At 51.1% G+C, this 26,706-nt stretch overlaps 2 protein-coding genes across 3 annotated transcripts in view; one reads left to right on the top strand and one right to left on the bottom strand.

The window, feature by feature from the left end:
* pdcd11 (programmed cell death 11) overlaps window positions 1-18,695 on the top strand; it is a 90,503-nt gene extending 71,808 nt beyond the window's left edge. Inside the window, exons 27-36 of one of the 2 annotated variants that reach the window (XM_078222970.1) lie at window positions 1,262-1,384; window positions 3,286-3,408; window positions 4,568-4,745; window positions 5,828-5,935; window positions 7,308-7,460; window positions 8,232-8,479; window positions 10,918-11,086; window positions 12,717-12,870; window positions 15,176-15,341; window positions 17,579-18,695. In XM_078222970.1, coding sequence (XP_078079096.1) covers window positions 1,262-1,384; window positions 3,286-3,408; window positions 4,568-4,745; window positions 5,828-5,935; window positions 7,308-7,460; window positions 8,232-8,479; window positions 10,918-11,086; window positions 12,717-12,870; window positions 15,176-15,341; window positions 17,579-17,747 — 1,591 coding nt within the window. In that variant the 3' untranslated portion in view covers window positions 17,748-18,695. Of the gene's footprint in view, window positions 1-1,261; window positions 1,385-3,285; window positions 3,409-4,567; window positions 4,746-5,827; window positions 5,936-7,304; window positions 7,461-8,231; window positions 8,480-10,917; window positions 11,087-12,716; window positions 12,871-15,175; window positions 15,342-17,578 lie in introns of both variants that reach the window. The other variant, XM_078222969.1, reaches the window with a different exon arrangement.
* A 4,080-nt stretch (window positions 18,696-22,775) lies between these two features.
* calhm1b (calcium homeostasis modulator 1b) lies at window positions 22,776-26,506 on the bottom strand. The gene is made up of 2 exons (XM_078224320.1): window positions 25,964-26,506; window positions 22,776-23,237 (listed from the first exon to the last, which is right to left on the bottom strand). Exons 1-2 carry the CDS (start codon window positions 26,504-26,506, stop codon window positions 22,776-22,778), a joined length of 1,005 nt encoding a protein of 334 aa, XP_078080446.1.
* Between the last annotated feature and the right edge of the window lie 200 nt (window positions 26,507-26,706).

Here is a 26,706-nt window from a genome sequence, read left to right as displayed (position 1 = left end):
AGGATAGAATATAAAAGCAGAGATGTCTTGCTGCATTTGTACAGGGCATTGGTGAGGCCGCAGCTGGAATACTGTGTGCAGTATTGGTCCCCTTATATGAGGAAGGATATATTGGCCTTGGAGGGAGTGCAGAGAAGGTTCACCAGGTTGATACCAGAGATATGGGGTGTTGATTATGAGGAGAGACTGAGCAGATTGGGTTTGTACTCGTTGGAATTTAGAAGGCAGAGGGGGGATCTTATAGAGACCTATAAGATAATGAAGGGGCTGGATAGGGTAGAGGTGGAGAGATTCTTTCCACTTAGAAAGGAAACTAGAACTAGAGGGCACAGCCTCAAAATAAAGGGGGGTCAGTTTAGGACAGAGTTGAGGAGGAACTTCTTCTCTCAGAGGGTGGTGAATCTCTGGAATTCTCTGCCCACTGAAGTGGTGGAGGCTTCCTCGTTGAATATGTTTAAATCACGGATAGATGGATTCCTGATCGGTAAGGGAATTAGGGGTTATAGGGATCAGGCGGGTAAGTGGAACTGATCCACTTCAGATCAGCCATGATCTTATTGAATGGCGGGGCAGGCTCGAGGGGCTAGATGGCCTACTCCTGCTCCTATTTCTTATGTTCTTATTTTTATTTCATTCAAGGGCTATAGAAATGCACTCGTGTGGGAGTAACTTCCACTTTCTCCCCCACTCCCCGTGGGAACGAATCCCGCATTCTCCCCCACTCCCCGTGGGAGCGGATTCAACATTCTCCCCCACTTCCCAAGGGGGTGAGTCCCGCATTCTCCCCCATTCCCTGTGGGAGCGAGTTCCACATTCTCCCCCACTCCCCGTGGGAGCGAGTTCCACATTCTCCCCCATTCCCTGTGGGAGCGAGTTCCACATTCTCCCCCACTCCCTGCGGGAGCGAGTCCTGCATTGTCCCCCCTCCCCGTGGGGGCAAGTCCCACATTCTCCCCCACTCCCCGTGGGAGTGAGTTCCACATTCTCCCCCACTCCCTGTGGGAGCGAGTTCCACATTCTCCCCCACTCCCTGCGGGAGCGAGTCCTGCATTGTCCCCCCTCCCCGTGGGGGCAAGTCCCACATTCTCCCCCACTCCCCATGGGAGCGAGTTCCACATTCTCCCCACTCCCCGTGGGAGCAAGTTCAGAAGCACCCTGCTTTAATATAGTTTCACGACTTTCTTGCTTGTGTTTAGTTGGGAATCTGTCTGTGACTCGCCGTCTTGCTGCTGTTTAATGGCTTTGTGCAATTCCTCTCCAGAGTGCAGGGTAAAAGCGCATCTCCAGTGCCTGACCCAGAGATCACATCTGTCAGGGACCTTTGGAAAGGGAAACTCCTGAGGGGTTACATAAAGAGCATTGGGAAGCCTGGAGTCTTTGTCGGGTAAGCTCTTACTGCTCGCGAGAGACATCAGTCATGATGCTAGTGGGTGCGCGCGGGTGCCTGAGGGAGCGCGCGGGTGCCTGAGGGTGCGCGCGGGTGCCTGAGGGTGCGCGCGGGTGCCTGAGGGTGCGCGCGGGTGCCTGAGGGTGCGCGCGGGTGCCTGAGGGTGCGCGCGGGTGCCTGAGGGAGCGCGCGGGTGCCTGAGGGAGCGCGCGGGTGCCTGAGGGAGCGCGCGGGTGCCTGAGGGAGCGCGCGGGTGCCTGAGGGTGCGCGCGGGTGCCTGAGGGTGCGCGCGGGTGCCTGAGGGAGCGCACGGGTGCCTGAGGGAGCGCGCGGGTGCCTGAGGGAGCGCGCGGGTGCCTGAGGGAGCGCGCGGGTGCCTGAGGGAGCGCGCGGGTGCCTGAGGGAGCGCGCGGGTGCCTGAGGGAGCGCGCGGGTGCCTGAGGGAGCGCGCGGGTGCCTGAGGGAGCGCGCGGGTGCCTGAGGGAGCGCGCGGGTGCCTGAGGGAGCGCGCGGGTGCCTGAGGGAGCGCGCGGGTGCCTGAGGGAGCGCGCGGGTGCCTGAGGGAGCGCGCGGGTGCCTGAGGGAGCGCGCGGGTGCCTGAGGGAGCGCGCGGGTGCCTGAGGGTGCGCGCGGGTGCCTGAGGGTGCGCGCGGGTGCCTGAGGGAGCGCGCGGGTGCCTGAGGGAGCGCGCGGGTGCCTGAGGGAGCGCGCGGGTGCCTGAGGGTGCGCGCGGGTGCCTGAAGGAGCGCGCGGGTGCCTGAAGGAGCGCGCGGGTGCGGGTGCGGGAGTTACGTTTCCCAGGTTCTCAATTAAATGAATGTTTCCTACCATAAGTCTGTTCCAAATCACTGTCAGCGTGATGCAGACAGGCACACTCTGCACACAGACATGTGCGCACACTCGCACACGCACACGGTGCGGAGAGCTGTGTTCCTTATCCCAGTGATTTGAGGATGGGAGGACAGTGTTGAGTTGTTTTACCAGCTATCCCAGTGCTTGCTGACAGGAGGGTGAGCAGGCTGCAAGGTGTGATGATCTGAGGAGCTGATAAAACAATGGAAGGAATCTACAGGAGTGAGGGAGAGGGTCTGTTTTCCTACATCAGTCACACAGTAAGATGACTAGTGACTATCTTGTATTTGTGGTCCCTAATTCTGGTCTACCCACAAGTGGAAACATCTTCTCTTGACCTTCCCTTGGAAATGCACTCCACTTTAAAGACCTCACCCGCTTAACTGGCTCCAGCCTGTTCCTCCGTTCCTGACGGGTATAACCCCCTCACTTCCAATTAATCTTCCATCTACCTGTTCACAGTAAGCCAACTGTTATCTGTCCATCCCACTGAAAGGTCATGAAAACGTTAACTCTGTTTCTCTCTCCCCGGATGCTGCCAGACCTGCTGTCTTTTTCCAGTATTTTCTGTTTTAGATTTCCAACATCCGCAATATTTTGCTTTTAAAGCTCCCCGTACTTTCTCTGGAATTTTCGATTCTGTTCCACTGGAACTAAATCCCTGTGCTTTAGTTGCTTTTATTCCCTGACTTGATTAACTCTAAATGTTACTGTCACTGATTTGTGTATCTATATCTCCAGATCTCTTTATTTACCCCAAGCCCATTATGACACTTTATGCGAGAAATATGTGGCGACCTCATTATTCCTACCACAATGTACCACCACACGGTGACCGAGACTGAGAGGTGTTGGCTATTACAGGCCCACTCAGTGAGGAAGGGGAGTCGCAGTTAGTTCTGGCAGCTCGTACATTGAGGATTCCTTTGCTGAGGGAAGGGTTTTGGGGGTTTATTCAGACAGCGTGATGATCCAGTCACGGCCTCACTGTGCTGATACAGAGCTGCATTCTGGGAGTTTTTCAGTGTGTGATCTTTGTCCTTCAGCCTCTCCGCCTCTGTGTCCGGCCGTGTCCAGTATCACAACGTCACAAATTACTTCGTCAAGGATCGTGAAATCTTCCTGAAAAACATTCCAAAAGGAAAACTGGTGATGGTGAAAGTACTGAGGTAGGGATTTATTGGGAGGGAAGTGGCAGATCCAGTAAGGGATCGGGAGCGATGATGAATCAATTTCTAAAACTCAAAACAGTGTCCAACATTAGATATGATTCCACGATTGGACATCATCCTGATTGTGCTAAAATTACACTGACAACTTGTTTAAGGCTATTAGTCGGACTCGCATTGTTGGCCATTTAGTGAGCTAGAAGTCACATCTATTCACACACAGGACCCTGTCCTTTACTGACAGAAGGAGCAGGTCCACACATTGCATCTGTTTTCAATTAAACAAAAGCCAGGGCAGCCGTTCCCTGGTTCATTCCCCACGGCAATGCCGCTACCAATCAGAGTCCACTTGCTAACCAATCTGCACTCTCCTTGTGCAGTGTAAATTGTTGTTCCCTTTTTTCATTGGTAGTCTTGTGAGCTATCCTGATGAGTGCAAGGTGAAAACCTTTGACAGCATCTCCCTTTTTCAGCAACATACCGGTAATCTTCAATCCATGTCCTTTGGTAACTGGCTGTCCTGTCAGTGAAGTCTCACAACACCAGGTTAAAGTCCAACAGGTTTATTTGGTAGCAAATACCATAAGCTTTCGGAGCACAGCTCCTTCGTCAGATGGGACAGATATCCACCCCATCTGACGGAAGGAGCAGCGCTCCGAAAGCTTATGGTATTTGCTACCAAATAAACCTGTTGGACTTTAACCTGGTGTTGTGAGACTTCTTACTGTGTTCACCCCAGTCCAACGCCGGCATCTCCACATCATGACTGCCAGTGAAACCAATTGGGTAGGGACAAACTATCAAACCCCTTCAGACTAGGGGAATTTCACAGTAACTTCATTGCAGTGTTAATGTCAGCCTACTCGAGGCAATAATGAAAAAAATAAATAAAAATTTGAACACTGCTATCAAACCTCCCTTTCACCAACTCCAATCTGAGGAGAACATTCCAAACTCTTGGGTATCTACACGTAACTGAACTCCCTCACCCCTGCACCATTCGAGTGAATCCTTCCTGCACCCTCTCCCAGGGTCATTCAGAGGTGAAAGGAGTTTCGAGACGAGGCAGGTTTGCTGTGTTTAGTCAGGGTTTGCTGATCTTGATTGTTAACTGGTTGCACAGTGGCCGATTCTACATGTTTTCAATATTCCTTTGCAGTGTGAATAAGGAAAAAGCCCACGTGGAACTCTCACTCCTTCCTGAAGACACAAGCAAACCGGATCTGCTCCCTAAGTCGCTTGGCTTGTTCCTCAAGGAGCCCAAGAGAGTGAACGATGCAGAGGGAGAGGTCACAGCAATCAGAAAGCGCAAGCGAGGTGAACCACAGAGTGAGCAGGTAGGGGAAGCTCGATGCTGAACATTGGCGAGTTATTTATTCTTTTCCCAGTTGGAATGTTGACTGCCCTTTTCCCTCCTCATGCACAATGCTTTAATTCAGAGAGTGGCCCCATCACACAGCCAGAAGGGGCTGAGACCTCCCTCAGCCTGTGCTGAGTGAGCTGGATGATGGTTGTAGAGGATGGTCCAGTTAGTCTCAACATCAGTGAGCTGAAAGGAGCAGTGGGACTGACCCTAAGGCCTTGCTTCTGACCACTATCCAGTCACTTGGTGTGTCTGTGGTCAAGAATTCTTAGGTTCACCACCCTGAGTGAAGAACTCTCTCCTCATCTCCATTCCAAACAGCCTACAGCACATCCTGAGACTATGACCCTTGTTCTAGACCCCTCATCAGAGGAAACAGTATCCCTGCCTCCAGGAATGTCCAGCCCGGTCAGAATTCTATACGTCTCTATTAGATCCCCTCTCAGTCTTCTAACTTCCGGTGAATACAGGCCCAGTTGACCCAATCTCTCCTCATACAATAATCCAGTCATCCCAGGAATCAGTCTGGCTAGTATATCCTTTCATGGGTGAGGAGACTGAAACTGCACACAATACTCCAGATGTGGTCCCACCAAGGTCCAGTACAGCTGCAGTGAGACATCCTGTATTCAGGTCCTCTTGCAATGAAGACCAACTTTCCATCTGCCTTCCTAGCTGCTTGCTGTACCAGCATGCTTGCTTTCAATGGTAGGTGTACAAAGACACCCAGATCCCCTTCTACATCAACATTTCCCAATCTATCACCATTTCAATAATATTCTGCCATTCTGTTTCGCCATCTAAAGCGATAACTTCACATTTATCCAGATTATGCTGCATCTACCATGTGTCTACTCCCTCAACTTGTCTAAATCACCTCTTAACATGCGAGGAAGGGGAGGGGGGTGAGGGTGAGTGAGGCTGAGTGGATAAGTAAGTAGACTGAATTAACCAGGAGTTTTGCTGTTTTCCTATTCCTGTTGCTGGGCACTCGGGTGGGGGGGGGTCACATTGCCTGGTGAATTATTTTTTAATATTTCATTTGTCTCCCATTAGCTCCCCTCCAAAAAACTGAAAATAAAGAGGAAACAGAAACATTCTGAGGAGAATGACAGTGGAGTGGAGGTATACTGTCGCGAGGAGGAGAGTGACACTGATGTTGAGGTGAGTAACTGGGTTTATAACCCTTGCCCCAGGCTGATAGGGTGTAACTTCACGGGAACCCAGTCGCAGCTCCGGAACATTCTATCCCATTAGTTCTTGGTCACGCAATGCCCTGGGTCTGATTGCTCCATCGCCACGGCGCCCACAGGCGTGTCGGTGCTGCCTTTCACTGAGACCCATTGTTCCAATGGGAGTCCTAATCCTTCAATCAAGGACATTTATATAGCGCCTTAGCTGCCCTCGTCCAATTAAATACTTCTGAAGTGCAGTCACTGTTGTAACATCACAAATGTAGCAGCTAATTTTCACACGGCAAGATCCCACACATCAGTGGTGAGGTCATGTCTAGGTCACCTCATAAAATCTCTACAGTGCAGAAGGAGGCCATTTGGCCCATCGAGTCTGCACCGACCACAATCCCACCCAGACCCTATCTCCATAATCCCATGCATTTACCCTGCTAATCCCCCTGACACTAAGGGGCAATTTAGCATGGCCAATCCACCATAGCCACACATCTTTGGACTGTGGAAGGAAACTTGTTCTAATGATGTTGATTGAGAGATAAATGTTGGTCCGACAGTGAGGAGAACCCTCTGCTCTTTGCATTAGCTGCCGTGGGATCTTTTCTGTGTAAGTGAGGGTGCAGACAGGCCTCAGCTGATTGCCTCATCTGGAAACTGGCTCCTGTGACAGTGCAGCACTCCCTCTGCAGCCCCCTCCAACCATTCCTGGGAGAAGCTGTGCGTCAGACAGGATGTGGAATGTGCGTGAATCTATTACAGCCAATCAGATACTGAATCTGTTAATAATGTTCATAAAGAAATAAGAGCAGGAGTAGGCCATTCAGCCCCTCGGGGCTTCTCTGTCATTCAGTAAGATGATAGATAGCTGGCCTGATTGTGGCCCCCTCTCCCCCCCGTACCCCCATTAGCCATTAACCTCCCTGTCGATCACACATCTGTCTATCTGTCCAACTCGACCTGAGACAGTGACGCAGCCTCCACGGCTCTCTGCAGAAGAGAAGTCAAAATGCTATTGAGAGAGGAAATTCCTCCGCAACTCCATTTGAAGTGGGGGGAGCCTTTATTTTTAAACTGTGCCCCATCATTCGAAATCCCCCCCCCCACCAGTGAGGGGGAAAGACCCTCTCCGCATCTGCTGCCCTGTGAAACCCCCTCAGCATCGTGCCCATCTCGATACGATCACCTCTCACTCTTCTAAACCCCAGTGAGTACAGGCCCCACCTCCTCAACCCTTCCTCATCAGACAGCCGTGCTTTGTAATATATTTGGCCGTTTTTCCTGGAGAAGCTTTTGAACCTTGGCTACCCGCTGGCTGGCAGCTCACAGCTCTTTGTCTTTCGCAGCAGCAGCAGCAGCGTCCAATCAAACGAGGCGTCCCCAGACTGCAGGTATCCAGCAGCTTTGCCTGGGATGTGAGTTTAAACACCATTGCTCCTGTGATGGGAAGGCAGGAGGACACGGGCTCAGATAGTGAGGATGATGAGAATGGAGACTCCAAGGTAGGAGAATTCTGCCTAGTGTGCTTTAGTGGTTAATTTCCTCGAGCCGCCACAGATTCACACACACGCACTGTGATAAACTCGCGGGAAAGGAGCAGGAAGTGTTCTCGACATTGCACCACCGGTGCCTGGGGAGTGGGGAGGGTGGGCAGCATGTTGTTCTGCTCACCAGAGAACAGGGAGGCATCCCTCCTGTATATAGTTGTACTGAGAAAACAACTAGGGTATGGGTGGGTGGGGGGGGAGGCTGGTACGGGCAGTGGGGGTGATGGTGGGGAAATAAATCATTGCCTTGCTGTAATGCGGTAAATGTTGGGGCAACGTTAGCAGGCTGTGTCCGGGGAGAAGTGGGTGAGGCGGATGGTTTGGGGGAATAAGTCAGACAATCTCCCCTCGCCTGTTAAAGATGTTCCAGCATTTTCCAGTTCTGTCTGTCTGAGCAGAGAGTAATCTCTGTCGCACTGGGTAACCTGGTTAGGGTGCATTGACCCGAATAGGTGCCGGAGTGTGGCGACGAGGGGAATTTCACAGTAACTTCATTGCAGTGTTAATGTAAGCCTACTTGTGAGTAATAAATAAAGTTTAAGTTTAACCACAAACACACATCGTTCCCAGCCAGTCAGTCAGGCAAGGGCAACGTCCCACTGCCCCCCACCATGACCCGCTGGGCACCCAGGGGGTGGTCTAGCCTTTCTCCTCAGCCAGAGTGTTGTGGGAGTGAGTGGGAAAACAGGGAATGTTGTCTTGGCCTCAGTGCATTTGTTCCTTCAGCCCAAGATGAACCGGAGAGAGAAAGTGGCGGGGAAGCGGCAGCTGGAGAAGGAGCTGGTGAAGACAGAGCGGCAGCTGATGGACCCCAGCCGACAGCCCCAGACCGCAGACGACTTTGACCGTCTGGTCCTGAGCTCCCCCAACAGCTCCATCATCTGGATGCAGTACATGGCGTTCCATCTGCATGCCACTGAGATCGAGAAGGCACGCGCTGTGGCTGAGAGAGCCCTGAAAACCATCTCCTTCAGGTAAGAGTGAGACTGGACCAGAGAGAGAGTATCTGGTAGGAGAGGCCTTCTCCCTTCCCAATCACTCTGATCTCCTTTCAATATCGATGTGGTCTCTGTGTCAATAATCAGAAGCTTTTTCCCAGGGTGGAAGAGGAAAGCATAGGTTTAAGGTGCGAGGGGCAAGGTTTAAAGGAGGTGTACGAGGCAAGTTTTTTTACACAGAGGGTGGTGGGTGCCTGGAACTCGCTGTCGGGGAGGTAGTGGAAGCAGCTACGATAGAGAGTTTTAAGGGGCATCTTGACAAGTACATGAATAGAATGGGAATAGAGGGATATGGTCCCCGGAAGGGTAGGGGGTTTTAGTTCAGTCGGGCAGCATGGTCGGTGCAGGCTTGGAGGGCCGAATGGCCTGTTCCTGTGCTGCAATTTTCTTTGTTCAATAGCGAACTGTGCGATAACATTTCACTGTATCACCACCTGTTTTTAAAATATATCTCCCTCTCTCTCCCCTTTAATCTTCTGTCTATAATCCTCACCTTCTCCATTATTCTCCTGTGTTATTAAGTGTTTTCTGAAGGTGTACTTCACACCTGCACCCCAGCCCGTACCTTTCTCCTTGAAGAACTCTCTCTCGGTTATGAGTTGTGTGCAGAATTCCTGGATCCGGTCCTGTTGCTGCATTTTGGGTCTTGATTATTCCCAGGGGACAGGCTGTGGTATCTCTCTCTCTGAGTCCTGTTTCCCCACTCCGGGGGTAAGATTGGAACGTGCAGGTTGCTGGAACGTGTCACTCATTGTGGAGTGAGGGTGTTTCTGGTGTTTATTGCCAAGAGAGGGTTAATACAAACTGAGCAGTTGCTGGATTACTCCAGGGGGCGGATAAAAGGCAACTGGAGTCACAGAGGCCCAGGCTGAGTGAGGACCGCAGGCTCCCTTCCCTGAAGCTCATCAGTGAGTCGGTGGGTTATTACACAATCCCAACCTGGTCACGTTTTACTCGTATCAATTTAAAACCGGTTAATCTACATCTGTAAACAGGTGGGGATGGAGTTTCCATTTCCTGAATTATTACCCTCGGCCTCTGGGCCAATTACTGGGTCAGTAAAATAAACACAACACTTCTGAATCTGCAGTTTCCTCTGTCATAGAAGCACAGCGGTTTACAGCATGGAAACAGGCCCTTCAGCCCAACTTGTCCATGCCGCCCAGTTTTTAATCATTAAGCTAATCCCAATTGCCTGCATTTGGCCCATATCCCTCTAAACCCATCGTACCTATGTAACTATCTAAATGCTTTTTAAAAGACAAAATTGTACCCGTCTCTACTACTACCTCTGGCAGCTTGTTCCAGACACTCACCACCCTCTGTGTGAAAAAATTGCCCCTCTGGACACTTTTGTATCTCTCCCCTCTCACCTTCAACCTATGCCCTCTAGTTTTAGTTCCCTACCTTTGGGAAGAGGTATTGACTATCTAGCTGATCTGTGCCCCGCATTATTTTATAGACCTCTATAAGATCACCCCTCAGCCTCCTACACTCCAGAGGAATTAGTCCCAGTCTATTCAGCCTCTCCTTATAACTCAATCCATCAAGTCGTGGTAGCATCCTAGTAAATCTTTTCTGTTTTGGAGTTGGATTTAATCCCCCTCCAATGCAGATGTTCACCCGTTTAAAATTTAAAACCGAGAACATTATAACCATGGGCTTCTCAAAGTTTGTGTTGTTCTGAAATGTTTGTACGTTCTATTTTATACCCAGCCCACCCTCACTGGCATTAGTGACTGAGTCTCACCTCAGCCCTGATGCCACACACCATTCAGTCACTGATTGGAAATGTGGGTGCTATGTGGCAGTGTTGGGGAACACTGAACTCTCTCTGTGTCCTGTGAGATGGACCGGCCCTGCATCCTGCCTCCCAGACACTGTACCTTGAACTTCCAACCTGCGTCTACCAATGGGCTGTCAGATAGAAAGGAGGGGTGATACTGATCCAGCACATCTTAGCACATCTTTAGATGTTCAGCACATCTCCGCCTGAAAATACAGCAGCCATGTGACATAGCATCCCACACAACAGTAGTTGGACAAATGACTAGTTAATCTGATTTTATCATCATTCGGAGCTTGGTGACAAGTCAGTGCAGATTCCCTGCTCTGTGCGGCTGGGATTCTCCGCTGCAGTGAATGGAATTTATGCTGGAACGCCAAGTTCTCTGGACTCGCGTGCAGTGGAGTGGGAATGGCTGAGATCGGAGAATTCTTTTCCTCCCTCCCTTCCCTCTCTCTCTCCCTCCCTCTCTCTCTCTCTCTCTCTCCCCCCCCCCCCCCCCCATGGTCGGTCATCAGTCATCGTATCTGCACTTAGTGGCTTCTATCCATCTGCTGATTCAGTCACACCATCTCTCTACTTACCCATTCCCTCTCTTATCTTTCTTTTATTGATCTTGCGTTTGCAGGGAAGAACAGGAGAAGTTGAATATCTGGGTTGCGTTCCTGAACTTGGAGAATCTCTATGGGACGGAAGAGTTGCTGATGAAGGTGTTTGAACGGGCTGTTCAGTACAGCGAGCCAGTGAAAGTCTTCCAGAAACTGGCCAATATCTACACCAAGTCTGAGAAATACAAGGTAAACAAACGGCCCCCATCCTATCCAATTCCAGCTGTGTTGGTGCAAAGCCCAGGCTGTGGTGGGACATCCCGGGGGTCAGCCAGGCCCCGCGGGTCACCCAGATCCCGGGGGTCACCCAGGCCCCGCGGGTCACCCAGATCCCGGGGGTCACCCAGATCCCGGGGGTCACCCAGATCCCGGGGGTCAGCCAGGCCCCGGGGGTCACCCAGATCCCGGGGGTCACCCAGATCCCGGGGGTCACCCAGATCCCGGGGGTCACCCAGGCCCCACGGGTCACCCAGATCCCGCGGGTCACCCAGATCCCGCGGGTCACCCAGGCCCCACGGGTCACCCAGATCCCGTAGGTAATCTGCATTCCTGATCACAGGTGATCTACAGGCCAGGGCGAGGCACCTATAACAACACAAATTGGATTGAGATCAATGCCTCGGCTGCTAACTGTACCGCAGCTTGTGTAACCCCTCTCTCTACCCTCCTGCCAAGGAAGATGATCTAACATTCTCAGGTGGCTTTGATTATTTACCCTCTGCCCCTCACAGAATACTGACTCTTAGACCCGCATCATAACGGAGTTACCTTTGTGTGTGAGCCCAGGCAATGTGTCTGGAGGGCAGGAGCTGTCCAGGGGTTTTAGCTGCCAATGGTGCAGTTGAGGACAGTCAGAAAAGACTTGGCTCTTGTTCCCATAGATCCCCTCTCACACCCCCCTCATGCAGAGGGTGGCACAATGGTTAGCACTGCTGCCTCACAGTGCCGGGGACCCGGGTTCGATTCCCAGCTTGGGTCACTGTCTGTGTGGAGTCTGCACAGTCACCCTATGTCTGCATGGGTTTCCTCCCACAGTCTAAAGATGTGCAGGTTAGGTTGATTGGCCATGCTAAATTGTGTCTTAGTGTCAGGGGGACTAGCTGGGTAAAAACATGGGCTTACAGGGGTAGGACCTGGTTGGGATTGTTGTTGGTGCAGGCTTGATGGGCCGAATGGCCTCCTAATACACTGTAGGGATCCCATGAAGCACTGGGGCAGGAGGGACATTGGTTTCAAAGCTGACCCAAAGCTCTAGAATTGGGACTTGAACCTTCAGCATTGCTGAGGCTGGAGTCAAACTGGCAGTCAGTGTGACAGTCTCACTCTCAATCCCGTCTGGCTTTGTACAGTTAGAGTTCTAGAACCATACGATCTCTATAGTTCAGAAAGAGGCCATTCAGCCCATCGTGCCTGCCCGGAGGAAACCCAGGCAGACACAGGGAGAACATGCAGACTCCGCACAGACAGTCACTCGAGGCTGGAATTGAATCCGGGTACATGGAAATATTGGTTCTGGGCGTTAAGAACGGAAAATGCTGTCAGTGACTCTGCATCAGATCTGGGTTCTGGAAGTTTCTGGCTCTGTGCCAGAACGATGATATTGTAAATAAAAGCAAAATACAGCAGATGCTGGGTACCTGAGACAAAAACAGAAAATGCTGGATAAACTCAGCAGGTAGTGGCAGTGTGTGTGGAGAGAGAAAGAGAGTTAATGTTGGAGTGCATGTTACTCTCAGCTACAGGTGAAGTGTAACTGTAATGTGAGTGCTGTTTTGGATAGTGTGTGTGATGTGATGCTGTATTCTGTCTACCTTTTCAGCAAGCAGAGAGTCTGTACAGCAGCATGCTGAAGCGGTTCCGCCACGACAGCTCTGTCTGGCTCAGTTACGCCACATTCCAGCTGAAACAGGGGAGAGCCGACTCTACCAACACCTTACTGCAGAGAGCCCTCAAGAGCCTGCCACAGAGAGAGCGTAAGTAGAGAGTGGGATGTGAGTCCACCCTCTGGGGCATGGGTAGGGGGAGAAGTGGGCATGTAACTGGCATCGGTCCCCATTTGATCAGCGCCCAGTTATCACTTTCAATCCATCCTGGATCTGGTTGATAAAAAGCTGCCTTCGTGTCAGCCTTGCTTTGTGTATGTTATAACTGCAGGATTAGAGGGTGCTGGGAGTGTGTGTCCATTGCTATTGGAGGGTGCTGGGAGTGTGTGTCCATTGCTATTGGAGGGTGCTGGGAGTGTGTGTCCATTGTTATTAGAGGGTGCTGGGAGTGTGTGTCCATTGTTATTAGAGGGTGCTGGGAGTGTGTGTCCATTGTTATTAGAGGGTGCTGGGAGTGTGTGTCCATTGTTATTGGAGGGTGCCAGGAGTGTGTGCCCATTGTTATTAGAGGGTGCTGGGAGTGTGTGTCCATTGCTATTGGAGGGTGCCGGGAGTGTGTGTCCATTGCTATTGGAGGGTGCCGGGAGTGTGTGTCCATTGCTGTTTCCGCTGCATGTCAGTCAGGCTCTTTAAGATCTAATTAGGAACAGGATGAAGCCATTCAACTCTTCGACACAGTTCTATCCCATTCCATCAGACCACGCCACGTGTGTGCCTCGACTCTTTACCAACCCTTGTTCTATATCCCTCAATATCCTTACCCTCAGTGCTGTTTCTGAGTTCAAGCTCTGTGTTGCAGGGAAATTAAAACCAAGCTGACATTTTCCCCTTTAAGGCATTCTGAGAAGAAATCGGAAGGTCCAGAGAACCACCTTTATCCAAAGGGTTAGAAAGTGGAACTCGCTACCACAGGTGGTTGATGTTGATGCATTTAAGGGGAAGCTGGATAAATAGATGAGAGAAAAAGGATTAACACTGCTGCCTCACAGCGCCAGGGGCCCGGGTTTGATTCCCGGCTTGGGTCACTGTCTGTGTGGAGTCTGCACGTTCTCCCCGTGTCTGCGTGGGTTTCCTCCGGGTGCTCCGGTTTCCTCCCACATTCTGAAAGATGTGCTGGTTAGGTGGATTGGCCGTGGTAAATTCTCCCTCGGTGTACCCGAACAGGCGCCGGAGTGTGGCGACTAGGAGATTTTCACAGTAACTTCATTTGTGATACCAATAAATAAACTTTAAACTTTGTTGTAAATTCATCAGATTAGATTTCAAAACCCCACTAACTTGAGAGACTCTGCCACCTTTTCTCCACGCCACACTGACCTGTGGTTATTACTGGACCAGGAATCTCAGGAATGTGAGGTTAAATCCACCAGGACAGTTTGAGAATTTGAACTCCTTTTTGGAAAAACAAGGGTGTTCTTGATAAAAGTTGCTGTGAAGCTGTGGGGAATGTCGTAAAAAGCCAACTGGTTCATTGATGCCAAAACAGAAAATGCTGGAAAATCTCAGCAGGTCTGACAGTATCTGTGGAGAGGGAATAGAGGCAGTGTTTCGAGTCTGGATGGCCCTTCATCAGAGCTGGTTCATTGAAGAAGGAAACCTGCCAGACTGGCTCTATATGTGAGCCTGTTCCCACCGCACTGTGGCTGGATTCAGATTGCCCCTGGACTCGCCCTCAATTTAATCCACCCCAGGACCTGAAGCAAAAAGCTCATTAATGTCCTCTCTAGACAACTGGGGGTGAACAATACATGTCCACCTTGCCAGTGAGATTCAAACCCAAGCACTCCCAGACTGGAACTGAATCCAATTGAACATCAGACAGCAGGAACTCATCCCGGGCTCTGGAAATATTGAGAGAACCAGATCATGCATACACTGCACGGGCCCCTTTCATTGAAGTGATTAATACAAGATTTCTTCCCCCCCCCCCCCCCCCCCCCACCATGCCGCTCCATTTCCATATCCACTTAGCTGGCTCTGCTTTACTGACCTGCCTGTCACTGTTCGGATGCAGTGTGTGCCCTGCCTCCCCAGGGGTGGGGCTTCTCGGGGCCCCGCCTCCTCAGGGGTGAAACTGCTCAGGGCCCTGCCTCCCTGGGGGTGGGGCTTCTCAGGGCCCTGCCTCCCCAGGGGTGAAACTGCTCAGGGCCCTGCCTCCCTGAGGGTGGGGCTTCTCAGGGCCCTGCCTCCCCAGGGGTGAAACTGCTCAGGGCCCTGCCTCCCTGAGGGTGGGGCTTCTCAGGGCCCTGCCTCCCCAGGGGTGGGGCCACCCAGGGCCTGCCTCCCTGAGGGTGGGGCTTCTCAGGGCCCCGCCTCCTCAGGGAGGAAGTTGCCTTGCTCCAAGTTCATGGAATGACGATTTGCACCATGTTTTATTCACTGTTCTTCTTTCCAGATGTTGATGTCATTGCCAAATTTGCACAGCTGGAGTTCCGCCTTGGAGATAGCGAGCGGGCGAAGGCCATGTTTGAGAACACGCTGAGCAGTTACCCCAAGCGCACAGACCTGTGGTCCATCTATATCGATATGATGCTGAAACATGGCAATCAGGAGCAAATCCGGTGAGTGAAACATCACTGCATTTCTATAGCCCCCTCTTGCAGCTTAGTTAAACAACATCACTGCATTTCTATAGCCCCCTCTTACAGCCCAGGACTTCCCAAAGTGCTTCACACCAAACGTTGTGGTTCTGAAGTGTAGTCACTTGTTATGTCGGGAAAGCACCGGCCAACGTGTGCACAGCAAGATCCCACACAGAGATAATGACCAAATATTCAGGTTTTCGTGGCACTGGTTGTAGGGTAATCATTGGCCTCAGGACACTAGGACGATCTTTCCTGCACTCATTTGGGATCTTTCCCACCCTGAGAGTGCAGACTGGGATCCGTTTAATGTTTAATCTGAAAGTTGGAGTGTGTGGCAGTGCAGAGCTCCCTCGGTGTCCTCCGCTTTCTGGAGCGTGAGCCCTGAATATCTGCTGAGTATGATTCAACAAATTATTGTCACTCTGTACATGGCTGACACGGGATCAGTCTGGGGTTTGATTTATTTTTATCGTGTTGTGTTTCATATTCTGAGAGAACTCAAAGCTGGCTCGCAGCCTGACAGTCACTCACTCTGCTTCGTAACCATGACTATCTTTAACCAGGGCAGTGAGGGGGTTAGGAAAGTGGGAGGGGCTGGAACGTAGGACCTCCCACAAGTCATAGGGTGGGAGGGGGGAGGGTCACAAATCCCTCCCTCGGTGTCTCTCCAGCATTCTGAGCAGGAGTCAGGCTGAACCGCGCGGCTCCGAGTCAGGAACGGCTGTCACTGAGCGCAGGATTAGAGAGACAGGCCAAATATTGGCTGGGACACTGGGAGAATTCCTCCCTCATCAGTCCCTGCGATGGGATCTTTCCTGTTCACCGGTCGGTATGTCACCTGTCGGAGCTGTGAGAATGAGGCTCCAGCCCTGAGCGTGTTACAGAGGGCAGAGATGTCCTTCTATTGTTCAGTGCACATTGTGCGAAAGGCAGCTCAGAAATAACATCTGGTTCCCTCCTTACAACCCAACGTAGCTGAGAATGGCAGCAATCCATTGATACTTTAAGGGTTCATTTCTTTCAGGAACATAGGATTAGGCCATTCGGCCCCTCGAGTTGGCTCTGCCATTTAACTTGATCATGGCTGATCTACCTCAACGCCATCTTCCTGCACCCTCCCCGTATCCCTGAATGTCATTGATATCTAGAAATCTGCCAACTTCACCTTTGAATGCACTCAATGGCTGAGTTTCCACAGCCCTCTGGGGCAGACAATTCCAAAGATTCACCACCTTCTGAGTGAAGAAATTCCTTCTTGCCTCAGTCCTAAATGGCCTGCTCCTCGTTCTGAGACTGTGTCCCGTGGATCCAGACCTCCAGCCAGGGGAAACATCCTTCCCAATCTCCCCCACCAAGCTTTGTAAGAATTTTGTACACTTCAATGAGATCACCTCTCATTCTTCTAAACTCTAGAAAATACTGGCTCAGTCTCCTCAATCTTTTCTGACCGGACAATCCTGCCCTCTCCGGGATTGGTCTGGTGAACCTTCGTTGCACTCCCTGTCGGGCTAGTATGTCCTTCCTTGGGTAAGGAGCCCAAAACTGCACACAATAGTCCAGGTGTGGTTCCACCGAGGTTCTACACAACAGACACTCCCTTATTCCTGTACTGAAATCCCCTTCAATAAAGGCTGACATACCATTTGTACCTGCATGTTAGCTTTCAGTGATTTATGAATAACAGCAGCAGGTCCATTGGCCATCGCCGCCCAATCTCTCCCCAGTTAATACTCTAACTTCTGTTTTTCCTACTCAAGTAGATAATTCCACATTATATTCCATCTGCCCTTTCCTTGCCCACCCACTGAGTCTAAATCACCTTGAAGTCTCTTTAAGAGGGGGGAAAGTTTAAGGGAGATGTGTGGGGGGAAGTTTTTCACGCAGAGGGTGGTGGGTGCCTGGAACGCGCTGCCAGAGGGGGTGGTGGAAGCAGGCACATTAGCAACATTTAAGAGGCATCTGGATGGGTCCATGAATAGGGAGGGAATAGAGGGATACGGACTAAGGGCAGAAGGGTTTTTTTTAGTTCGGGCATCATGATCAGCACAGGCTTGGAGGGCCGAAGGGCCTGTTCCTGTGCTGTACTGTTCTTTGTTCTTTGTCTCGTGTCCGAGTCACTCGAGTAGCAGGACCGAAAATGGGTGATCGATGCAGAAAGTGGATTTGTAGATTGCGTGGTTCACAACAGTTTTAAAAACCTCTCTCCTCCGTAGACACCTCTTTGAAAGAATCGTCCACCTGAAACTAGCCCCAAAGAAGATGAAGTTCTTCTTCAAGCGGTACCTGGAGTATGAGAAGAGACATGGGAATGAGGAGAGCGTACAGGCTGTGAAGGAGAAGGCACTAGAATACGTCGAGTCCAAGAGTTCGCTGGGCAGCTAACCACATCAATGGCTGAGCTTTATACATTGGATCCCTGTGTTGCTGCATTGGGCTCTGAATCTCCCGTGTGTCTGGCGATGTGCAGGGAGAAGAACTCTCAGCAATCCGCTGAGCAATTAATGCCCAAATTCCCTCAAACTTCAGCAGTTTATTTTTCAAATCCGTGTACAGCTGGTCATGGAGTCTGCTATCTGTTACCATCTCAGACTTGAGCACCTACCCCCAACTCTGCTCAAAGTCAGCTGGCGTAGTGAGCACAGACCCCCAGAGTACTTTGGTTTTCTCACAATCAAATACCACCTTGACCTTACAACAGAATGGCACCTGGTTCAGATTGATGGTGAAACAAGATCACACCTGCTTCTCTCTGCTCAACTGGTAACCAACATTGTTCACTCAAATTAATGCCAGCGTTGTTCCAAAATCAGCGCTTGTTTTGCTAATGCAGTAACCAATGCTGTGAAGTGTTGCCACCGTCTGCGTCCCTCTCCCCACCCCCTTAGCCATCTCCTCACCCCCTCAGCCCCCCTCTCCTCACCCCCTCGACCCCCCTCTCTCCTCACCCCCTCGACCCCCCTCTCCCCTCACCCCCTCGACCCCCCTCTCTCCTCACCCCCTCGACCCCCCTCTCTCCTCACCCCCTCGACCCCCCTCTCTCCTCACCCCCTCAACCCCCCTCTCTCCTCACCCCCTCGACCCCCCTCTCTCCTCACCCCCCTCGACCCCCCTCTCTCCTCACCCCCTCGACCCCCCTCTCTCCTCACCCCCTCGACCCCCCTCTCTCCTCACCCCCTCGACCCCCCTCTCTCCTCACCCCCTCGACCCCCCTCTCTCCTCACCCCCTCGACCCCCCTCTCTCCTCACCCCCTCGACCCCCCTCTCTCCTCACCCCCTCGACCCCCCTCTCTCCTCACCCCCTCGACCCCCCTCTCTCCTCACCCCCTCGACCCCCTCTCTCCTCACCCCCTCGACCCCCCTCTCTCCTCACCCCCTCGACCCCCCTCTCTCCTCACCCCCTCGACCCCCATCTCTCCTCACCCCCTCGACCCCCCCCCCCTCCTCACCCCCTCGACCCCCCTCTCTCCTCACCCCCTCGACCCCCCTCTCTCCTCACCCCCTCGACCCCCCTCTCTCCTCGACCCCTCGACCACCCCCTCACCCCCCCCCCCCCTCTCCTCACCCCCACAACCCCCCTCTCACCACTCTCCCCACCCCTTGATTGCTAACGAGCTCCGTTTCTGGTCTGGAAAGTTGTAGCGTGTGACTGCAGACCATTGGATGAACTGAGCAGAGTCTGAATGCGTCCCAGTCCAATCAGGCTGCGGTGTTACAATTGAAAGGAGCTCCATTTAAGAAGGTCGAGGGAGCTGCTTGGGGGGGGCTGGGAGCTGCTTGGGGGGGGCTGGGAGCTGCTGGGGGGGGGGGGGGCGCTGGGGGGGGGCTGGGAGCTGCTGGAGGGCTGGGCTGGTTTGTGTTGGGAATGGAGCTGTGATGTTTCAGAAGTGTAATAAAGGCCTTTGTTTGGATGATGTGCTGATGTATTCACTTCTGTTCAGGACTGACCTGTCCTGTTGGTGCCAGAGTGCAGTCTGATTGCAGATACTCTGACTGGACCTGGTGCCATCTCTGGTGTAAGTCTCCCACTCTGGTCCAATCATCTTCAATCTGTAACCCTCTGATTATTAACACTCTGGTCTCTGAGAACAGTTTCTCCTCATTCACTCCATCAAAACCCCATCTGATTTTAAAAAGCTCTGCCAGATCTCCCCTGAATATGGTGTCAATTACTCTGAGCTCAACTTGAATCAGTTACTGAAATTTTCATCACTTCACAAAAGTCGCCGGAATTCCGATCCGGATCCTCGGGCCTGTCGCAATCCCGGAGTTGTTGCTCAGGTTTGTATCACTCCATCTGTCAGTCTAGCTGAGTGGCAGCCCCTCTCATCCTCCTCCTCCCCCCATTACCTGTGTCGAAGCACTTTGGCTCCATCACTACACTGAGGGTGCTGTATAAAAGTGAGATGTTACACAGTAAGGAACCAGTCAGTGACAGTCCATCATTAAATGTCAGTGAGTGGAGTGTGTGGGATTAATAACCCAGGAAGCAGCAATAACATCTTCCAAAGCTGACTTCATCTAGAAAAAAGAAGTTGATTTCAGTGAAAGTGGCCATGGAGAGATATCTGATTATCCTCAAACCCCAACTGGTTCATCCCCCTGTCCCTCCCCCCGCCCGTCCCGCCCCCGGTATGGGCTTATCCGTGACGCCACACTCTCCGCACCATGGGGATTCCTTGCTGCTCTCTGCAGTAATCTAGCCGGTTCCCCTGTTATTCAGGATGGACGATAATTGACATCTTTTCCTGGCGCTGAATGAAGCAATTCCCACACTTGTCGACGTTGGAGGGTATCGAGATTCCTGGGAAACGTGGCAGAGGCCGAGATTGGGGCGTGACATCTGACCTGCAGACAGGGAAAGTGGATTTGAACAGGTCTGTGGAATTTGCACACTCTCCCCGTGTCTGCTTGGGTTTCCTCCGGGTGCTCCGGTTTCCTCCCACAGTCCAAAGGTGTGCAGGTTAGGTGGATTGGCCAGGCTAAATTGCCCCATGATCTCAGGAGACTAACTAGGGTAAATAGGTGGAGATATGGCCTGGGATTGCTGTCAGTGCAGACTCGATGGGCCGAATAACCTCCTGCACTGTAGGGATTCTATGAAAACCGGTGCTGACACTGATCAGGATTCAGGTGGGATTCCCTCTCTCTCTGTGCCCTCTCTCATATTGCTGACATTTCTCCTGAGCCCCATAATCCCCCATCTTACTGCACGCTCCCTCTCCGCACCCCCCCCTCCCCATCTCTCACAATCTCCTGCTGACGGTCAGTGTGGCTGCTCTGTGGAGCTCTGATTCTCAGTGAATTCACAGCTGGTGCAGAGTGGGTTCAGGGAATCCTCACTGGTTTAGTTCCTAAAATGGGCGTCAGGATCCTCGAATGTGCCAATAAAGGATCAGTCACCAGGAATAACCCCCCAGCGCCCAAACTAACATCATCTCGCACTTGTTCCAGGCACTAGGAATTAGCACCCCAAATTCATAGAATCTCTGTCATGCAGAAAGAGGCCATTCGCCCCATCAAATCTGCATCAACTCTGACAGAACATCTCACCCAGACCCACACCCCATCCAATCTCCGTAACCCCGCACATTTAGCATAGCCAATCCACTCAGGCTGCACATTTTTGGACCATGGGAGGAAACTGGAGCACCCGGGGGAAACCCACGCAGACACGGGGAGAATGTGCAAACTCCACACAGTCACCGAATTGAACCCGTGTCCCTGGCATTTGCCAGGTTTAATGGGCACAGCAAGTTAATTCCACACCCTTTGTCTCTAAATGACTTTGCCAAGAATGTTACAAAGACATTGCTCTGTATCAATGCTGATATTGAAAAAGTGTACTTAAAAATGATAGCCTGCAAGACTTTCCAGATGGTGTCTGGGTTAATGAGACATCAGTCTGGAGCACTAGTGGATCACAGTCCATATCTCCAGATGCACAGTGTAAACACGGCATGAGAACAGAACTGAGGTCAACTGTGATGCCTTTTGTAGTCCAATAGGTGACTGGAAGTCCAGACCTGGAGAATGGGAGCTTGTGCGTGACACTGCTGGTTCAGCAATGCTGGGAACGATCTTCATCCCTGGCTGAGTTCCCCACTGCACCCCCTCCCCACTCTGGTGTGGTTGCAGGAAACTGCAGGCTGACAGGGCTGTGTGAAGCGCCTCTCTCATTGTTGGACATATTCAGGGTTTGTGAAGCAACATGTTTGGAAATGATTGTGGCCTAAGTTACAGCAGCAAAAATCCAATAACTGCGGCTGCATTTGAAAAGCAAATGTGAAATTCACTGAATACTAAGTATATCATGTGACATATACTAACCTCAGTGTATAATGTTTATCCGTGATGTATGTGTTTTAATGTATATCACCAGTGTTACAGTGCAGTGATAAATACTGACACAGATATATATAAATGCAATGATATACATAATACTGACAGACTTTGGGGAGTCAGGAGGTGAGTTACTCACCGCAGGATTCCTAGTCTTTAACCTGCTCTGGTAGCCACAGTATTTATACGGCTGGGTCCAGTTCAGTTTCTAGTCAATGGTGATCCCCAGGATGCTGATAATGGGAGATTCAGCGATGGTAATGCCATTGAATGTCAAGGGGTGGTGGTTAGATCCTCTCTTGCTGGGGATGGCCATTCCCTGGCACTTGTGGGGCACAAATGTTACTTACCAACTGAAGGTTGAAATTTGTCCAGATCTTGCTGCATTTGAACATGGACTGCTTCAGTATCTGAGGAGTGGTGAATGGTGCTGAACATTGTGCAATCATCGGCGAACATCCCCACTTCTGACCTTATGACGGAGGGAAGGTCATTGATGAAGCAGCTGAAGATGGTTGGGCTGAGGACACTCCCCTGAGGGACTCCTGCAGAGATGTCCTGGAGCTGAGATGACTGACCCTCCACAACCACAACCATCTTCCTATGTACCAGGTATGACTCCAACCAGCGGAGGTTTTTCCCCATGATTCCCATTGCTGGTCCTCACTGCCTAACTCCTAGTTGGTGAGGTCAATGCCCAATACAGGACTGGAAGCTTCCCAGCTCCACCTCGATCTGACCTCAATGGATAATGTTTATCAGTGATGTATGTGTTTGGAGCACTGAGTATCGGATAGTTTGGAAAGGAAATAACATGACTGTCGTATACCTCAAGCCCCTCCCACTCAGTGTTAGCTCCCCCCACTCAGTGTCAAAGCAACAACAGGTCAAGCAGAGTGTCTTTACAGTGTTTTATTTAACATTCTGGGAACATTTGTCATTGGAGCATTCAGCTAAAGGATCTGAACCGGGAAACACTGTCCTGTCAGTGAAATATTGTCATGGGGACTGTGGCACCATCCACTCCCTGTGTCTAATCACAGTGCGCACAGACCCTGCCACCTCTGACACTCAGACCTTACTGTAGAAGGCGATATTCTCCCTGTGGGTCTGAGTACTTTTATTGGAAGATGTTCCATTCGGAACATTCTCCTTCACACCAGAGTTCACATTCAGTGGAGGCTTACACTTGTGCCAGTTCCTCAACAGTTTATTCATGTTCTTGCTGTCTGTGATACCCAGGAGCTTGTCCTGTTCTTTCTCTGTCTCTGTGTCAGGGAGCAATGGTGGCTGGCACTGACTGTAACCAATCACTATCTCATCCTGCATTCCCTCAAAAAACTGCTGGATGCAGACCTTGGCGAAGCTCTTGGCGTGTTCGGTGCAGGTCTCCTCAAACAGCTTGCGTTCTATGTCGATGTAATGAGACCAATATTTGGTTTTGAGGAAGGCAACTTGGGTGAAGCAAGGTCGCAAAGCTCTCACCAGGAAAGCCAAGAAGGTCATCATCAAAATGAAACTCCAACCCAGAGCCTGTGAGGGAAAAGCAACAACAACCTAATCAGATACAGAGTAAAACTCCTTCCACACTGTCCTCCATCAAACACTCCGAGGACAGATACAGCACGGGGTTAGATACAGAGTAAAGCTCCCTCTACACTGTCCCCATCAAACACTCCCAGGACAGGTACAGCACGGGGTTAGATACAGAGTAAAGCTCCATCTACACTGTCCTCATCAAACACTCCCAGGACAGGTACAGCACGGGGTTAGATACAGAGTAAAGCTCCCTCTACACTGTCCCCCATCAAACACTCCCAGGACAGGTACAGCACGGGGTTAGATACAGAGTAAAGCTCCCTCTACATTAGATTTACAAGGATGTTGCCTGGATTGAGTGGCATGCCTTATGAGGATAGGCTGAGGGAGCTCAGTCTTTTCTCCTTGGAGAGAGGTAGGATGAGAGGAGACCTCTCATCCTGAGAGGGGCCATTTTTTGAGGAAGAGAAGGTGTTACAGGCTAATAGGCTGGAGGAAATAGATGTTCGGAGAGAGGATGTACTGGCAGTTTTGAATAAACTGAAGGTCGATACGTCCCCTGGGCCTGATGAAATATATCCTAGGATTCTTTGGGAGGCAAGGGATGAGATTGCAAAGCCTTTGGCTTTGATCTTTGGGTCCTCGCTGTCCACGGGGATGGTGCCAGAGGACTGGAGAGTGGTGAATGTTGTTCCTCTGTTTAAGAAAGGGAATAGAAATGACCCTGGTAATTATAGACCGGTTAGTCTTACTTCGGTGGTTGGTAAATTGATGGAAAAGGTCCTTAGGGATGGGATTTACGACTATTTAGAAAGATGCGGATTAATCTGGGATAGTCAGCACGGATTCATGAAGGGCAAGTCGTGCCTCACAAATTTGATTGAATTTTTTGAGGAGGTAACTAAGTGTGTTGATGAAGGTAGGGCAGTTGATGTCATATACATGGATTTTAGTAAGGCGTTTGATAAGGTCCCCCATGGTCGGCTTATGATGAAAGTAAGAAGGTGTGGGATAGAGGGAATGTTGGCCGATTGGATAGGTAACTGGCTGTCTGATCGAAGACAGAGGGTGGTGGTGGATGGAAAATGTTCGGACTGGAGGCAGGTTGCTAGCGGAGTGCCACAGGGATCAGTGCTTGGTCCTCTGCTCTTTGTGATTTTTATTAATGACTGAGAGGAGGGGGCTGAAGGGTGGATCAGTAAATTTGCTGATGACACCAAAATTGGTGGAGTAGTGGATGAGGTGGAGGGCTGTTGTAGGCTTCAAAGAGACATAGATAGGATGCAAAGCTGGGCTGAAAAATGGCAAATGGAGTTTAACCCTGATAAATGTGAGGTGATTCATTTTGGTAGGACTAATTTAAATGTGGATTACAGGGTCAAAGGTAGGGTTCTGAAGACTGTGGAGGAACAGAGGAGAGATCTTGGGGTCCATATCCACAGATCTCTAAAGGTTGCCGCTCAAGTGGATAGAGCTGTGAAGAAGGCCTATAGTGTGTTAGCTTTTATTAACAGGGGGTTGGAGTTTAAGAGCCGTGGGGTTATGCTGCAACTGTACAGGACCTTGGTGAGACCACATTTGGAATATTGTGTGCAGTTCTGGTCGCCTCACTATAGGAAGGATGTGGAAGCGCTGGAAAGAGTGCAGAGGAGATTTACCAGGATGCTGCCTGGTTTGGAGGGTAGGTCTTATGAGGAAAGGTTGAAGGAGCTTGGGCTGTTCTCTCTGGAGCGGAGGAGGCTGAGGGGAGACTTAATAGAGGTTTATAAAATGATGAAGGGGATAGATAGAGTGAACGTTCAAAGACTATTTCCTCGGGTGGATGGAGCTATTACAAGGGGGCATAAATATAGGGTTCATGGTGGGAGATATAGGAAGGATATCAGAGGTAGGTTCTTTACGCAGAGAGTGGTTGGGGTGTGGAATGGACTGCCTGCAGTGATAGTGGAGTCAGACACTTTAGGAACATTTAAGCGGTTATTGGATAGGCACATGGAGCACACCAGGATGACAGGGAGTGGGATAGCTTGATCTTGGTTTCGGATAAAGCTTGGCACAACATCGTGGGCCGAAGGGCCTGTTCTGTGCTGTACTGTTCTATGTACCTAATAGAGGTATATAAGATGTTGAGAGGCATAGATCGGGTGGACTCTCAGAGGCTTTTTCCCAGGGTGGAAATGGCTGCTACGAGAGGACACAGGTTTAAGGTGCTGGGGGGTAGGTACAGGGGAAATGTTAAGGGGAAGTTTTTCACACAGAGGGTGGTGGTGGAGGCAAACTCAATAGGGTCTTTTAAGAGACTCCTGGATGAGTACATGGGACTTAATAGGATGGAGGGTTATAGGTAGGCCTAAAAGGTACGGATATGTTCGGCACAACTTGTGGGGCCGAAGGGCTTGTTTTGTGCTGTAGTTTTTCTATGTTTCTATTTTTCTTCCACACTTTCCCCATCAAACACTCCCAGGACAGGTACAGCACGGGGTTAGATACAGAGTAAAGTTCCCTCTACACTGTCCCCATCAAACACTCCCAGGACAGGTACAGCACGGGGTTAGATACAGAGTAAAGCTCCCTCTACACTGTCCCCATCAAACACTCCCAGGACAGGTACAGCACGGGGTTAGATACAGAGTAAAGCTCCCTCTACACTGTCCCCCATCAAACACTCCCAGGACAGGTACAGCACGGGGTTAGATACAGAGTAAAGCTCTCTCACTTACCTGGGACACACAGCGCAGGTAGCGAGTTGCTGCCTCCCGGGACATTGCTGCCTCCTGCTGGAAGATGTCGGGACAGGGCAGGGTGGCGAGGATTTTGCGGAGCTGGCTGGGTGTTGCTGAGATGTTGCTGCCCAGGAATCGGGGGTCCAGACCCTCACTGAAAGCGCAGATGAAGCATTTCCCATCCAGGAGAGTGACACTGATCCAGGTGACCGGGGCGATCAGAGCTCTCTGAGCCATGGAACAGAACATGTATCTGAGGACCCCGGGATCCTTCCCCCGGAGCCCCTGCGGCCGCTCCCACTCCTCAGCCAGCACAGAGACATTGTTATTCATCACAAAGCCCAGGAGGAATAAAACCACAGGGGGCACCGACATCACCCCCAGCCCATAAAGCAGGTTATAGCCGGCTAGACAGGGACAGTTAAACTCAAAAGCTGAATATATCTGTGCACTGGCCAGTGCCAGAATCCCACACATCCCGTTCAGAAAGGATTCCTGGTTAGATTGCAGGAACTGGAAAATCAGCCGGAATTTATCCATTTATCCTGCTCTTCTGGTATTCCCACTGCTCCAGAATATTGAGAATCCCCCCTCCCCTCGCCCCCTCCCCTCTTCACCTCTCTATGTAATTCACACCATTTCTCTGTAATTCTCTATCTCTCTGTCTCTCTGTCTCTCTATCTCTCTGTCTCTCTATCTCTCTCTCTATCTCTCCCTCTATCTCTCCGAGTCTCTATCTC

Source organism: Mustelus asterias, chromosome 11 (genome assembly GCF_964213995.1).
Source record: "Mustelus asterias chromosome 11, sMusAst1.hap1.1, whole genome shotgun sequence".
NCBI classification, from domain to species: Eukaryota; Metazoa; Chordata; class Chondrichthyes; order Carcharhiniformes; family Triakidae; genus Mustelus; species Mustelus asterias.
The sequence above is the reverse complement of the archived record's forward strand: the minus strand, read 5'-3'. Positions and strand labels throughout refer to the sequence as shown.